The following is a 17,545-nucleotide window of genomic DNA, read 5'->3' as shown; positions in this document are numbered from 1 at the left end:
TAGCCCTCAACCACCTTGGCCTTGGACCATTACTAAAGTCCATGAGTTATTTACAACTTTGAGTGCTCCCTTATACCTCCAATTTATTTATCTTTTAAATTCCTAATATGTCTTTTAAAAAGAAAGTAATGATCCCCCAATTGTTAGCTTTGTTAGTTTTCTTGTAGTAGGAAGAACTTATTTACAAAACATAGATTGACAGATGGAAAATTCTGATAATAGAATGTATAAACAATTCTACTCCATGGATTTTAAAATAAATGATTTAGTGACCTTGATTCTCCTACACACCCTCTCAATGTTTTAAAGGAGAAAACTCTTTATGAAAAAACTTTTTTCAATTATATTTTCTATGGGTTTGTATCAAACATTTTTAGAGGGCAGAGGTGGGGTTTGCTTTATTTTTTTAATCAGAAACAGCTATACATGTTATTCACTGAAGAAATGGGGTTCTATAAATTTGGTGTTCTGTTTACATTAAAAATTATCCAAATCCAAGTGATTGAGTTCTCTGTACCACAGTATTGGTAAAAGCATTTACAAGTTCCATCTGCCCATTATACCTGCACCATGGATGCCAAAGCTTTGTAGAATCTGTACCTGAAATAATTTAGCATAAGCACTTCACTTCACAAATGTGAAAATAAGGTAAGTGATTTGTACAATGTAATCTGACAAACTATGGAAAGATCTAGGATCATACTTCAAGTCTTTTCACTATTTCTTAATTTTCTTCATTCTACTGACTCACTTTTAAAGTACAGCTTGCAAATATATGAATACATTTTCAAAGATAATTTACTCTCATCCTAAGTATTAAAAATTGCAGGCTTTTTTGTTGTCAATTATGATCCTCAAATCAGAAGGGGTATAACTTGTACACTCTTTCTAAAAAAGTAACTTTAACCTAAAATGCCTCATTCTAAGCCCTCAAAATATCAGTGTGGTCACGTTCTGTCCTTCCACACCCCCATTCTGCATATGTGAAAATGTGTGTGTGTGTGTGTGTGTTTGCGCACGCACGTGTGTGTTCAGAGGGAAGTGAACACACATTTAAATTATAAGACAATTCTACAAAAGAGCATCTTCAAGTTTTTACATGGGCTTAGGAGTCTGAGAGTAACAAATCAATCTCAGGGAAATTATTTGTACTCCTCTAAAATAAATAAAAACAGTTTCACTGTATGCATGATGTTAAAGTAAGGCTATTGAAATACACCAAGAAAAATAAAAGACAGGTGGGTCTGAGGTAAAATAATACAAATGTAATTGAAAATATTAAGAATAAGAATTCAGACTGTTAACTGTTAAAGACATTACAATAAAAAATGGCTCAGGGAAGAGAGCAAGCATAAAATTAGACCCAAATTACTGATGTCATAAAGCAGCAAAATAACTAAAGTAACTAGATGTGGTACATATATACAATGGAATATTGCTCAGCCATAAAAAAGAATGAAGTAATGTCATTTGCACCAACATGGATGAACCTAGAGATTATCATACTAAGTGAAGTAAGTCAGAGAGAGAAAGACAAATATCATATAATACCACTCATATGTGGAATCTAATTTTTTAAAAAAGATACAAATGAACAGATTTACAAGACAGAAATAGACTTACAGATATTGAAAACAAACTTATGGTTACCAAAGGAGAAAGGTGGGGGGAGTAATAAATCAGGAGCTTGGGATGAACATACACATACTACTATATATAAGATAAATAACCAACAAGGACCTACTGTATAGCGCAGGAAACTACTCAATATTCTGTGATAACCTATATGAGAAAAGAATCTAAAAAAGAATGAATATATGTATATGTTTATGTATAACTGAATCACTCTGCTGTACACCTGAAACTAACACAACATTGTAAATCAACTACACTCCAATAAAATTAAAATTAAAATAAACAAATTAAATTTAAAATTTTAAAAATAAAATAAAGTAACTTTAAAATATACACAAAGAAATAAGAGGGTATGATATATTCCTTACTAGATTATATAAAAGAGCAGAATTAATGTAACATGGGTCGCCGCTAAAATACTACATACCATTTAGAGAACTTCAGAGAAAAGCAGTATAACTAAAGAAATGAACCAAATAACTTAAGGGGAAGGACTAAAGGAGTTTAAGAATTTGGCTAAGCAATAGTTATAGGAACACAGAGTAAGAGTTAAAATATTTTTCAGGGAAAAAGCAATAAAGAGTTCAAGGATTTATTGAGCATTCATCTCTTATGGTTGATCCCCTAGCCAACTACTCACAAATATACATTCTATTCCATTTTCCTCTGATTTGTATACATTCATAATTTCTCTTTTCTTTTGTTTTCCTGCTATCTTCTGTGCTAACAACTTGATTCATACCCTAGTCAAATTCTACCCAAGTAACAAAGCTTTTTAAATAACAAATCAATCCATCTAGATTCAGTATCTAGACAGCAAAATGAATCAATCACTATCTAAGTTCATCACTAACACAGATGAATAAATGGAACAATTTATCAGAGAAAATATTTGTTTATATTATTTAATGAGGCATAGTTATAAACATGGGATAAAACCATAAAGGGAAAATATTTCACAACTAAATAGAACACCCAACACTCTTTAAATATTTTACTGACAAGGAGAAAATTTACAACTACAAAAGACTCAATAACTTTAAAATTAATATAGTTTCGGTATTTAAAAAAGGGAGTGTACTACATAATAGAAAAGCTAAAATGCAATACCTGTATTTTTATTATCATCTATAACAAACCTCAATGCTTGAAAGCTACAGAGATTCCCCTAAGCTAGATAAAGGAAAACATTTTATGTTTTATGTTTGCTTTTTGTTAAAGTAAAAGTTTTAATTATCCAAAGTAAACAAACATAGAAGAATTATTAAATATTTTGAGTAATAAAAATTAAAAAGGACTTTTAAGTTATGCAACATTTAAACCTTGATAGGGCCTATATTATTCCACTTGCAAATAATTCAACATATCAGAATACTTTTAAGGCATAAAATGAAAGCATATCTAATGTTATGAGTGACTACATGCTTGTGAAACTTCTTGATAGTGAGTTATTAAATTAAGCCAAGAGACAAACCCTAGTACATGGAATAATTAAGTATCTGTCTGAATTCCTGATAAAGATGGCAAATTGAGCACACATATCTAATTCCTTTCCCTATCAAGAATCCACTGAAGTGACAGAAGAGAGATACTTAAAAATAATAGCATAAAAACTGTAAATTAGGACTTCCCTTGTGCCACAGTGGTTAAGAATCCACCTGTCAATGCAGGGGACAAGGGTTTGAGCCCTGGTCCGGCGAGATCCCACATGCCGCGGAGCAACTAAGACCATGCACCACAATCACTGAGCCTGAGCTCTAGAGTTCGTGAGCCACAACTACTGAGCCCAAGTGCCACAACTATTGAAGCCCATGTGCCTAGAGCCCATGCTCTGCAACAAGAGAAGCCACCCAATGAGAAGCCCGTGCACCGCAACGAAGAGTAGCCCATGCTCGCCGCAAACTAGAGAAAGCTTGCACACAGCAACGAAGACCAAACGCAGCCATAAACAAACAAACAAATAAATAAATAAATATATTTATAAGAAAGAAAAAAAACCCTGTAAATTAAGTGAGGATGCAAATAACAAACATCAGTCCTTCCTAAGTAAAATACAAAATGGAGAATCCACAAAGGAAAAATATCAACAAATAAAGCTAAAAAAATGTAAGACTTCTGAGAAAGAAAATAGACTACAAATAAAATTATAAGACGGGGCAAACCTATAAGAAAATATTAGCAAAATACATTTTTTAACAGGACAAATGTAAGAATATATACGACGTCTGGGAATTGTTAGAAATAACTAAAAACATGGGCAAAGGATAGAAACGGGTTAAGCATTTCACAAAATATGAAATACAAAGGATCAATAAATATATAAAAAATGATCAACATAATTTTTAATCAGGGAAATACAAATTAAAACATTAAGATATTACTTTTTACTCATTAGTAAAAAATAAGAATTTCAGCCATCTGGAGAAAAAAATAATAAATTGGCAAGACGCAAAAATGATCAAGACACATTGTTAAGTCAAAAAAGTAAGCTAAAGAGTAATAATCATACTATGTTAAAAATAACATAAGTTATTAATAGTGGTTTACTTCTGGGGAGGGGAGTAAAAGTAGAAGGGGAAGAGAAGAAATTGAGTTTTCCAATTTTGCTCTATGAACATATGTATTTCTTCAACCATTTCTAAGAATATAACCTTGTAGAAAGTTTAAAAAAAAAAAGTTATAATATTAGATAAGAAGAAAGGGTATCATCTAAAAAGAAATTTTGCTGGATTTTTACAAAATGTAAGTAGGCAGGATAAAATTGACAGAAAAATAAAAGCAAAGCAAAATCACTGCCAAAGACACCACAGATAATTCTTTCTTAGAGAGTCTTGGAAGCAAGAAAGAGTTGGCTTTGAAACATACAGCAAGATAATTAAACTCATTCAGAATAGTTGAGTCAACTGAACCCTTCCTTCCTTCCCTCCCCTTCCCTGCCACATGCCCAAGCACTCTATTGGGAGGTCTACCCCATTCACTTACACTAAAGAGATCTGGTAGAGAAATATAACTAAACAGCTATTGAAGAAACCCAAACCAGCTACCAGAAAAACAACAATAAATGAAGGACCAAGATGAACAAAGGAGGACATAAAGAAAATTTAGGGATCAGAAGATATTCTACTGGAGGAGAATGAGGGGTTGGGGTGTCTACTTAGTATCCTTATGGAGTTTGAAGTAGACACTGTAGCCATAAAACAAGTACAGGGTGCAATGAAAAAGGACCAGAGAACAAGAAATATTATAGTTTACAATTACAGTTATCAAGAGCAAACATTCAACGGTTGTTGAAAGACAATGTTTTAAAAAAAAAAAACCTTTCAAAATGTAGAAAAGAAATAAAAATATATTTAAAATATGCAATAAAAGTTAAGAGATGAGGATGAATGACTCACAAGTCCAACAACCTAATATAATTAATTCAACAAATATTGTTGAGCACCTACTATGTACAAGACATTGTTTTAAACACTGAGGAAACAGCAGTGAATTTTAAAAAGTCCTCGCCTTACCATTAAGTCATAGGACAGACACTGTAAATAAATCAACATCAGGTGCTATGAAAAAAATAAAGCAGGACAGAAGATAGTAGCAGAATGCTGTCATAGAGAGTGATCACTGTGATTTGATACAGTAACAGTTGAGCAGAGACTTAAAGCAACAGAACAAGTCAGAAAGCAAGAAGAGAGGGAGTGGAGAAGGAAAATACTATGTATAAAATAGATAACTAATAAAAACCTACTGTATAGCACAGGGAACTCTACTCAGTGCTCTGTGGTGACCTAAATGGGAAGGAAATCCAAAAAAGAGGGGATATATGTATACATATAGCTGATTCACTTCACTGTACAGCAGAAACTAACACAACATTGTAAAGCAACTATACCCCCAAAAAATAAAAAAATAAAAATAAAGAAATAAGAGAAGAAAACTGATATGAAACAAAGAAGACTTTCACACTGAAAGGGTCTGCCAAGAGCATCACACCTAAGACACATCCTGTGAAATATCAGAACTCAACGATAAAAAAAAAAGTTCTTAAAATTTCCGAGAGGAGGGAAAAAATGATGTCCAAGAAAAGATAGCCTCAAGAAATCAAGAGCATTCTTATCAGCCACTGTGGACAATACATTCCAATGGCTACTGACATGCTCACAAAAAGGAGGAGTAATGACATACTCTGTGTCTCGAGGACACAACACTGCTTCTAAATATTCTTGTTAAAAGATTGAACATGAATCTGATCAAGCCTCTATATCTAATTGTCAATTTACAGAAAAATAATGTTAAATAAAACATTGAGATGCGATCAGTAAATTCAAACTGAGAAACTCCGACAACCCAGCTTCTTCAAGAAATAAACTGCAAAGAGAGGAAGAAAGGGAGAGAAAGGGGAGTAGATTAAAAAGAGACTCAGTATCATCCAATTGCAATGTAGGGACCTTATTTGGATCCCGATTCTTACAAATATAGTTTAAAAAATACTATAAGACAATCAGAGAAGTTTGAACACTGAATATTTCAGGATTAAAATTACATTATGACTGTTCTGTAATCCCTAATGAAATAATGGAACTAGACAATACTAAATCGCTATTAAAACCATTAGGCTGACAACACCTGACCCAATAGATAAATCTTAATATCACAATACCCACCAATGAACAACTAGGTTAAATTTGAACACTTTCTGAATACTATCTGATGATTTAAGAAATGCTACTTTTTAATGTATTATGATTATGTTTAAAAACCCACCTCTTATCTTTAAGAGATACATTGATACTAAAATATTTACAAATGAACTGAAAAGATGTAGGATTTGCTTTAAAATAACGTAACGGGTAGGAAGCAGGTAGGAATATAGATGAAAAAAGATTAGACATAGGTGGATAACTGTTGAAGATGTAGCTGAGTACATGGGAATTAATATTCCTATTTTCTTTCCTATTTTTGCTTGAAAATTTCCAAAATAAAAAGGTTTTTTAAAGTAAATTTTTATTTAGAAACCTGTAACAACAGGTTTTAATACACACACACACACACACACACACACAATGGAGAAGAAAATGAGAAAATCGAAATCCAATTTTCCTATCAAACATACATAGAGTTGGTTATTAGAAGGGTTAAACTATTTTACTTTTTCTATTTTAATTAGTTTTTCTCATCTGATTTGAAGTTATGCACGTTCAGTGGTTATGCCATTTAGAACAACACATTTCACCATCCTTCCCTCTAGAATCTCAACTCCCCAAGGCCTCCGGCGTTATCAATCTGCTGGAATCTCATTAGTAACAAAGCGTATGATATATTGGACAGCAGTGCTATGCCTCCATGGATTTCTTTTCTTAGACTACAGATAATTTCGGTTTAAAAAATTTTTAAGTTATGAAGAACACACTTTTAATGTATTCTAACTGTAGAAAGTCAGCTTGATAACTTTTAACATTTTTAGTGAGTTCCAGCCTTTTCAAGAAGCCAAAACTTTATTTTCTGAAAAAGAAACAAAACTGTTCTTTTAATATATAAGAATAATTTTTTTCTGGATAAGCCTTCAATCTTCCTCTCAGCAAAACTAACAGATCTTGGCTATTTTTTTTTCATGCAGTGTTTTAAACTATTGATTTAACTTTAAGTGCATCATGTTAACCATCATATTCAAAACTTAATCATGACATTAACCAACTATTACTCATAAAAAAGAAAATGCAAACAATTTAATACAGAAAAACTGTCTAGTATTCTACCAAACCCCTTGAACTATCCATTAAACTTCTGGATAAGTGATTGTCTGCTAGCCTGTAAACCTAACTTTTAAGAACCACTAATCCAGAGATTAGTCCAAGAATCAATAAATATTCACTCAGTATCTATTTACATAGATGCTGTAAAGGCCACAGAAGTAGGCCTTACAAAATGCCACAGGTAGTGTAGACTAAATATGTGTGGCAGGATTTAAGACACAGGTTTTGCCTTCATGGTGCTTGAGGATGCTTAAAATATGAACATCACACTTTAAAGTGCTAGATTGTACAATATAAAGTATAATAGAATATCACAGTATATAAAGCAATAGTGAAAAATCAAGGAGATCTTTACAGACATGTATTATTAAGTAGGTCTTAGAATCTAACAGGTGATACTGACAGGGGAGGAAACTCCCAAGTGTGAGGGACAGAATGGACAAAGGCAAAGTGTTAGATCTAAACTCAGTACAATATGTGAGCCTAACAGAATAAAACGCAGACGTGAGAATATAGAAGAGGGTAGTACCCAAAACTACTGCCTCTGAAGACATCACCATACCAGGACAAAAAGCACAATAGGAACCTCCTGCCAGCCTTTTACAATGGATCAGGTAAGTAAATATTTTGGGGTCACACTGGGGTACAGTAACAGGCTAACACATGAGAGATTCCTTACCACCCTTCCTCTAGTAATCTGAAAGTAAACAGGAAGAACATATGTTTAAATGTCATTCATCATTTCTCCTACCATTTGATTAAACAGGATTCTAATATGAAAACATACAAAGGGGTTAAAAATGAAGACAGAGTAGCGTATTTACAAGCACTGTTGTTTAAAATCAGGCAACTGTTCTCCCCAAAGATTTATTGGAACTTATGAATTTAAAAGGGCATCACACTCAAATATTCTCTGCTTGTAACATCTCAGTGCTCCGCAATCTGCCCATCCAAGGAAGGTGTTCTTAAACTCACCATCTACTTCACAATATGCCATGTTTCCTGCGACACTGCTTTAGTTTGTTTAAATATAAATATAAGCTTACAAAGAGATACTAAAGACTTGATGCTAATTTTAGATAATGTAAAAGTATCTTTTATATACTCATGCAGAAAGCAGCCAGTCATTATCAGTACGCCAAAAAAGTGGTAGTACATTTCATAAAACATAGAAATCCTACCCTAAAATTAAAAACACTTTCATTAAAGAAGTAGGAAAAATAATGAAAACTGTCAGTTTCACCCTAATTCTTTCCATAAAAGAAAATATGTGGAAGTAGTGAGAGTCTTTGGAAAAAATAACTATGTCACCTTAGAGTATATGGTACTGAGGCAGAAAATGCAGTAAAAAGTGTCCTGTATGTTTTCAGAATGGTTGGAAAAAAGGTATAATCTCATGGGGAAGGATAGTTCAAGAGTGTAGAAAGATGCTCAAAAATAAAACTCTATCCAAACACTAATTATCCAAATGAGGAAATATCCAAAGAAATATAAGCTACAGAAGAATCTCTATGATGACCACATATTTTATAAAGGGCACACGATCAATGCTTAATATAAAAGACTGGTATGAATCTATACAAGCAATATAAACAAAGCTAAAGGCTAAGGGAAACAAACCAAAACATGGCTCAGTTTTGTTAAGACCAGAAAGAAAAACAAGCTTATGAGCAACTCACTCTTTGGGGTAGGTGGTAGAATATTAATGGGTAAATATAACTAATATTCTATTTCACTTCTATCTTCTTTTTAAGAACCTTGTACATACTGGACAGGACAGAAGAGAAAGAAGGAATTCTTTTAGTCATCTATCCATCCACTTACTCATTCAAAAGAATATGAGTACCCACTATAGACAAGCAGTGAAGACTTAAAGAGTCCTAAGACATAATCCTTTACCTTACAGTACCTAAATTTAGGTTCTCATAAATGCTTCTTGAATTGAAAACAATTATTAATTATTGGGCAGTGTTATAACAGAAGTAAATAAACAGGCAACTATGGACTTTAGTTAGTAATAATGTATTAACAGTGCCTCATCAATTTTAACAAATTTACCACACTAATGCAAGATGATAATATGGGAAACTAGGAGAAGTGGTGCTAAGTGGGTATACAGGAGCTCTGTACTTTCCACTAAATTTTTTGTAAACCTAATTTAAAGCTGTTCAAAAAAATTTTAAGTATTAGTTTTTAAAAATAAAAATAAAGCTTGTTAACTACAAGCTCAATATGTATCAACTATATGATGTGGCAACCAAAATGGCTGTTTAAATCATAGGCTAGGTGTAAGGTGTATAAAAAGTTCAGGAACTGCTAACAAAATTGATTTCAAGCCTAGTATTTACATCTTTCTTTTGGTAGCAGCACTTCTATATAAGGAGGTGCTTTTGCCAATGAACTGGATGAGAACATAGTGGCTGAAAAACACAGAGGATCCAAACATCTGAGGAAGGTTTGGAGTATGCAACCTCCAAAGTAGCTCCCCTAAGAGTGTGTCTAGGATCCTATGAAATGTATCACAAGATAGAATGTTTAAAATGAGTACAATTTAAAGAAACATGGAAATAAACATTTCTCTCAGAATACTGAAGCAAATTCATAATTTCATTCTTGATAAAAAACACACAGAGCATTATGCATCCAAAAACCTTATCAGTTTACTTTTTTTTTTAATCCAGAAAAGTCTCACATTCAAATGCAACAGAGGGGCCTTCCAAAGGTACAGGAACAGTATGGGCTAATTTGCCATATAAAATGTAATTTTCACCCTTTCATTCAACTACTACTCATAGAAAGAGACAAATTAAAAAGCAGGGAGGATCATATTGGTGTCATTGCCGGTAATAACTTGTGAAAAAGCTCAAAGGAATGAGAAAAGAAATGTAAATTCTTATGCCACACCGATGGTTACACCACAATCTCTTTTTACTTCACCAATTGCTGAACTGGATAACATTTCCCCAGAACAAGTTTTTTAATATCTTTTAAAGAAGTTAACTCGTGTTGAAAAGCTGCATTCTGTGAATACTTATTTGTTAGAGCCAATCAAGGAGATAATCAAGGGCAAGGAGGAAAGGAATTAGACTCAAACTTTGAAAACAAATCAGTAGTACACATGCTTCTCTGCTTCCAACTCCAGAACAGCCTTCTAACACTTTCTTTTCAGTCTCCCCTCAGCTCTCTAACACTCCTACCTGCAATTTTGGTTTTCAAAGGAAGAGGCAGCACAGAGCTCATCTGCCAATCCAGAGACTTCTTCATGTAAAACTTTTGGCCTACAAATGCTACTTAATTAACTGATGATCTTCATTCTCTCTCCCTTTACAGTGCAATAAAAGTCTCTGATGACATTTTTCTCATTATCTTTTCAATTTTTTATAACTTGTACTTATTCCTTCATGGTTGTAAAGTTCTTTTCAGCAAAACTCAACCCCTTTGTAACTGCAAACTGATTTCTTCATTCTTTTTTATTCTAGTGCCTCTCTGTACCTACCTTCCCTTCTCCTAGTGCAGTACTACCTCAGAACAACAACAGAAGCAATAAGAACAAAAATTGAGTTTTTCCATTTCTCTCTCACCTTAAGGACTCAAATAGTCTCACACAATTTTGTTTAATATCTTTGCTAAATGATGGAAAATATCCCATATAAAATTTAATTTTTTTGAAGTAATAAATGAATACATTATGGCCACCATCAATCCTTTATAATAGTCTAAAAGAGTGGTCTCTCAACTTCATTATTTACATAAACCTATCAGTGAAAACATTTTTAAGTACCTGTCCAACTACATATTTTTTATTTACTTATAAATTAATACATAATTAATATGAACCATTACAATTACATATATGTAACTGAAAATTTTAAAAGGAAGAGGTTTAAATATATAAGTTTATATGTATTTATTTACTTTAGAAGCTCTAGTATTTTCATCTTGCATTCCCAGGGAGTGTGTATAATTACACTGTGGTGACCAGTGGTCTGAAAGGCTGAAAGAAGCCCAAAGAAAGTACCTATTCTAAACTTTCATCACATGGTTTAACGACTGAAAACAATTTTCCCCTGTTAAAGTCTACTTTTCAAATTCTTGAAGCTCTCAACAAGATAATTCTTAAAGCTGTCTATCATTCATTAACTGTTTTTTTAAAATTAATTAATTAATTAATTAATTAATTAATTTTTGGCTGTGTTGGGTCTTCGTTGCAGTGCGCAGGCTTTCTCTAGTTGCTGTGAGCAGGGGCTACTCTTGCTGCGGAGTGCAGGCTTCTCATTGCAGTGGCTTCTCCTGTTGCAAAGCACGGGCTCTAGGCACGTGGGCTTCAGTAGTTGTGGCACGCAGGCTCCAGTAGTTGTGGCTCACGGGCTCTAGAGCACAGGCTCAGTAGTTGTGGCACATGGGCTTAGTTGCTCTGCGGCATGTGGGATCTTCCCGGACCAGGGATCAAACCCGTGTGCCCTGCACTGGCAGGCGGATTCTTAACCACTGCGCCATCAGGGAAGTCCTATCATTCATTAACTCTTGAATTAGAAGGCCAAAATATAATTGCATGAGGCAACTACATTCCTTTAAAAAAAAAAAAAGTGACAAGATTTGAGTCTAACCACAGCAAAAGTCTGCATTTTGTGTGTGTGTTTGCACATCTTTCTCTAATAGAAAAGAGGAATAATTTGCACATGAGAAAGTTAATGTAAAAGATTCAGAGTAAAATGTAGTCAATGTCTTATTAATTTTAATCATTTTATACACCATGTGGTTACATTACTTATTTTTATAACTGTATTCAAATGAATGCATCTTAAGGAACCATCATACAGCTTAAAGACTAAAAAATCAAGCATCTTTTTCTCTAATAGAAAAATGTAGAGATAGAAAAAATTGTATATCTCATTCTTCTTCCATAAAACAATTTAATAAAACAGTTACTAAGAAGCACTCTTCACAAGTGCAGACACTGCTCTAGGCCCTGTTCGTTAGAAAATCTGATAGAAAGGAACTTCAAGATCAAGGCCAAACATCCAAATATTTAAACATTGTGAGACTCTGCTCTACAACAGCACCACCAAGTGGCCATTTGTGTAACCTGTGTTCAAACACCTTCAGCAATAGGGATGTATCTCAGAAGGCAGCCCAATGCATTTTCTGATACATCTGATTATTTGAAATAAATATATCGATCCAAACATGTTTAATGATAACCTTATCTACTGGCCCTGCTTTTATTCTCAAATTCTCAATACAGAACAAGTCTAATCAGTCTTCTACTTAATAGCCCTTCAAATATTTTAAAGGGACTACTATAAACCTCAACTCTTCTCGTCAACCTAAATACACAATTTTAACTTAGCTATTTAATCATGTATAGTAAAAAAAAAAATTTCTCATAACAATATCCAAGAAGGAATGCAAACATAAGAGCTTAATTCTTGAAGTTACAAAGGAGAATAATTTGCAAAATTACACATACCCCAGTTGTAAACTTTAAAGCAAAAATTTTAATTGTTTTAATATTACTAAATGTCTTAAATTTATTTATTTATAGATAAATATATAGAAGAGAATTCATTAAGATTAGCAAAGATTTGTTTGATATTTTTAAAGTATTTTCTATGCATTAAATACCTTTGACAAACAGCAGTTTCATTTTTTCTTAACTGTAGCACAAATGACTAATTTAGAAAATTTATATAAACCATTCTTATACAACTACCCTCCTGCTAAAAATGAAGGACTTAGGACACTAATCCTAATCCTAGTTTACTACAGGACCAATCAATCAACTAGTAGATTATATTTACATTTAAATGTTTGCACAGTGAAGGTGAACGTTAGTGTACAATCTGATACTCACCTTCAGCACAGCCAGTTTCATAAATAAATTTCCTATTGATAAGATAAATAATACCAGTACTAGACAAAGAAATGCCAATTTCAATCTACCTAATCCATAGTCACTGTTTCTCAATACTGAGTATTTTATAAGCTGAAAAAACTGAAAATATAATTTAAATAACTTGTCAGTATCATATACCATTAATAAGGCATATAAGATTTATTTTATCCTGAAAGACCAAAGAGAAAATTCAATGCTGCTTTATATTTTGGTCTACTGAGCAAAGGGTTACTTTAGTACTAAATAAGCTTCAATGAATTTTCTTAAATGGTCAAGCCATTAAATAAAATGACAACGCATTCACAAGGAGAATTATGCTCTGTTTTTATTGAGCTAATAACCGTGAGCAAAAATAGAAAGTTACAGATAATATTAAATCAATTTTGAAAGTTCTGCATATTAAAAACAGACAATGTTATTAGTTCATTTAAAATAAAGGCAATAATCTTTATTGAGCCTGTCAGGATTTGTTTCCTGGGGTACCTCACCTTCTTGGTTAACTCCAAGCAAGTTAGTTACTATCTGGTTCAGATTTCAGCTACACTAATATTTGTCTGTAAAAAGTTCTATATAATTGAATCTTCTAAATAACTTACGTTTATCCCATTATGCAACAAAATGTTAAATTTTAACCATTTCATAGGCATTCTTCTAAAAGACTTCACTTATTTCTCTGCTTTCTAAAAAGAGCTGAAATTTAATTTAACCATTTTCTACAAATTTAGTTACAGTATGAACATGAACTGTACTGCACAATGGTAACTGCTGTGCTTGGATCTCCTGTTTCCTCTCCTCTGCTTGCTGTCACTTACTGATGACAGTGTGTTCTTGATGTTTCTGATGCTGAGGTGAGAACCCAAGAGTGTCTATAAAGGCTCCTGAGCATAGAAAACTAGGCTTTGTGATATCTGGTTACTGAGTTATTTTTCTCTCCTTCTTCACCTCCATCGCTAATTTTCCAATGACTGAAGTTACCATAAAAAAAAAAAAAAATCACAGCAAAATAGGCTGTTAGCACCAGGAAGGGAATTCTGAAGAGAGCTCCAGGTGCCTGAACACAGGAGCAGAAAAACCCCTTCCCTTAGAGGGCAGCACTGGCTAATTTGCACAATGAGGTCTCCATTCTTTTTTCCCTGGGAACTGGAATCAACTTGCCCATTCTAGACTTTTCTATCCTTTATATGGCATTCTTTTTTTAAATTTATTTTTCAGGTTTTTTTTTTAACATCTTTATTGGAGTATAATTGGTTTACAATGTTGTGTTAGTTTCTGCTGCAAAACAAAGTGAATCAGCTGTATGTATACATATATGGCATTCTTCTCTCCACAGATAATTTAATAGCACAGTCTCCACACCCCCTGCTCATTAAATGCAAAGAACAGAACAAAGGCAGAAACAATAGCAGTGCTGTCAAATTACACATGGGGCATAAGAGTTAAATGACCATGACTACATTATATGGAAACGATGTGTGCTTGGCATGTATTGATACACGACAAACAAATGTAAATAAAACTATGCATCTGAGTTTCTGTCTGTGGGGGTGCTGAGAAGGAGTAAGGGCACAGAGATGTAATTTTGTCTGGCACTGGAATTCTCAAAATCATCAGAAATATTTATAAACACCAGAGTACGTAAGTTAGAATTACAGAAAATCTACATTTTGTTCTCACTACATATAAACTGAAGGAATCACAAAATTAATTAATCAACTTTTTCCCTTTCTTTTTTTTTTAAAATACATATTTTGTTTTTTTGTTTTTTGTTTTTAATTTATTTATTTATTTATTTTTGGATGCATTGGGTCTTTGTTGCTGCACGCGGGCTTTCTCTTGTTGCGGCGAGCGGGGGCTACTCTTCATTGCGGTGCGCAGGCTTCTCATTATGGTGGCTTCTCTTGTTGCAGAGCACGGGCTCTAGGCACGTGGGCTTCAGTAGTTGTGGCACAAGGGCTCAGTAGTTGTGGCCTGCGGGCTCTAGAGAGCAGGCTCAGTAGCACGGGCTTAGTTGCTCGGCAGCATGTGGGATCTTCCGGGACCAGGGATCGTACCCGTGTCCCCTGCACTGGCAGGTGGATTCTTAACTACTGTGCCACCAGGGAAGTCCCTCCCTTTCTTAATTAAGCATTAGTAGTACAGGTCACGGCTTAAAAAAAGAAATTCTGCCCAAGTAAACTGATGACCTGTTTCTCTCTACCAAATAAGTTCTTATGATTCAAGTTTTAGAGAAACTATTCTAAGCCATCAAAGACTAGTTGCCTACAAAATAAACAACATAACCCTCTTGGCTGCAACAGATTCTCACTGCTCTGAAGTAATTTTTATCAGGAAAATGGAAAAATGTGACGTAATCTTTGACTAACTAATAAAAATTTATTTTTACATTCAGTTTTCCCTACTAGGCATGAGAAAAAAACAACAACAAAAAAAGACATCTAAAAATTAGCCCTATTCATCTACCTGGCTTGAATAAATAACAACTACCATTTTACTTCTGTTAGCTGGTAATGTCAAAAATTACTGATTTATAGAAAATAATATATGAGGAAGAAAGTAAACAAGGACAAAATATCTAGCAAAAAAAACAGAAAAAAGTTACTCTATAAAACTTTTTTCCCCATATACAACCCAAAGCTATCCAGTTAACACAGCTACACTATCTTGGAGGTGAGAATACATAATAGATTACGGAATTAAAACTATTCAAAAATGACACCTTTCTGTTGGCATCTGTAACCATACATCACTAAGACAGAACCACTCCAACGGCTAAAGGAGTCATGAAATAAAGGATGTATATCTTACTCTTGATCTTAGACTAAATAAACTATTTTGTTTCCCTATCTATAAAATGGGGGCAAACTGGAAGACTGTGAAAATTTATTATTGGTAAAATGCTTACAATTTTCAGGTAAAATGTTACAGAAAAAGTTAAGTACGTGATCCATACCTTGTTTTAATTCCAAACCTTCAGGTTGCTTGTTCTCTCTCAGGGATGAAGTAGAATCTATACAGGTGTCTTGTCTGAGGAATGAAAATAAATAAAAACAATTTTTTAAACATTATTCAATGAAGTAATATTTACTGCTGAGGTTCCTAGAATTAAGTTATACACTTGAGAAGACACACTGAATTCTTCTCAGCCCCCAGGGTACCATTCAGTACATTCTGGAAACTCAGAAACATGTATACAAGTGTCAGAAGCAGCGGCTATAAACTACTACCAATTTAAGTAGTATACTTTGTAAAATCAAGGGACAAACCTGGAATGAATACCGAGGTTAATTTTCTCTCCCTTCCAATACTCTGCAGGGTAGCTGATGGGAGAAATCATAACTCACAGAAGAATCTAGTAATTTTTCAAGTTCAACTGTTAAATTTAATGGGCACTCTGGCATTCAAATTATTTTATATTCATCTAATTTCATACCTCAAATGCTTTGGTGTCTACAGGATGTGGAAAATACATATCTTATTTGTAATATACATATGTAACCAAAGTAAATGGATTATGTATAAGATCATGCCATAAAAAAAGCTCTTGATTCACTATTTCTGCAAAAGAGCTGTAAACTAAACTAATACTCTTTCTTAGAGAGCATTATACCATCATAATATTGATGTTACAAATACTTTACAGCAAAAGTCAAGACATTAATTATTGTAAATATTCAAAATAACTGTTTTCTTTAAAATACACATCTATTACCTTCTGAGAATTTTTATACACACCCTAAGACTAACATACTAGAAATATCTAGGAAATTTTCGTATTCACAAAACTTTTTATATCCACTTAATAACAAATCCCTCAAATAACTAAAGGATAAAGACTTGTGATCATTTCTTTGAGAAGTTTACAATTTTCTTTCCAGTCAACACATTTGGCACTTATAAACTTGTTCTGTATTAAAACTTTACTAATACAAGTACAAACTCAAATAGAAACTTTGAAAATATTTAACTTGGTATTATGACATCTTAGAGATTTATAATTGAGATAGCTCCATTTTTTATCCTTCTTTCTGTCTAATGTCGCCTACTCAGATTTTATTCTTTCACCAGAATGACTAGCAGATCCCAAGGAGGATATCAACAACACCCCCTGGCAATCTAGGGGCAGATTAAATGCCAATATATCACATTAAAAGCTTTGCAAAGGGGACTTCCCTGGTGGCACAGTGGTTAAGAATCTGCCTACCAATGCAGGGGACAAGGGTTCGATCCCTGGTCCAGGAAGATCCCACATGCCACGGAGCAACTAAGC

At 33.4% G+C, this 17,545-nt stretch overlaps 1 protein-coding gene across 8 annotated transcripts in view; it reads right to left on the bottom strand.

The window, feature by feature from the left end:
• CAAP1 (caspase activity and apoptosis inhibitor 1) overlaps positions 1-17,545 on the bottom strand; it is a 105,953-nt gene that overhangs the window by 55,289 nt on the left and 33,119 nt on the right. For 5 of the 8 annotated variants that reach the window (XR_014247047.1, XM_082400600.1, XM_082400601.1 and 2 more), the window contains exon 5: positions 16,229-16,302. The exons of 1 other annotated variant lie outside the window; for it this stretch is intronic. Coding sequence is in view for 6 of the 7 variants with exons in the window: in XM_082400600.1 (XP_082256726.1) it covers positions 16,229-16,302 (74 nt within the window). In the remaining variant the exon portion in view is untranslated. 2 more of the 8 variants (XM_082400603.1, XM_082400602.1) reach the window with 2 other exon arrangements.

The sequence above is a fragment of the Balaenoptera borealis genome, assembly GCF_965194805.1.
Source record: "Balaenoptera borealis genome assembly, chromosome: 8".
Taxonomy (NCBI): Eukaryota; Metazoa; Chordata; class Mammalia; order Artiodactyla; family Balaenopteridae; genus Balaenoptera; species Balaenoptera borealis.
Note: the sequence above shows the minus strand (reverse complement) of the source record. Positions and strands in the feature narration are given on the sequence as shown.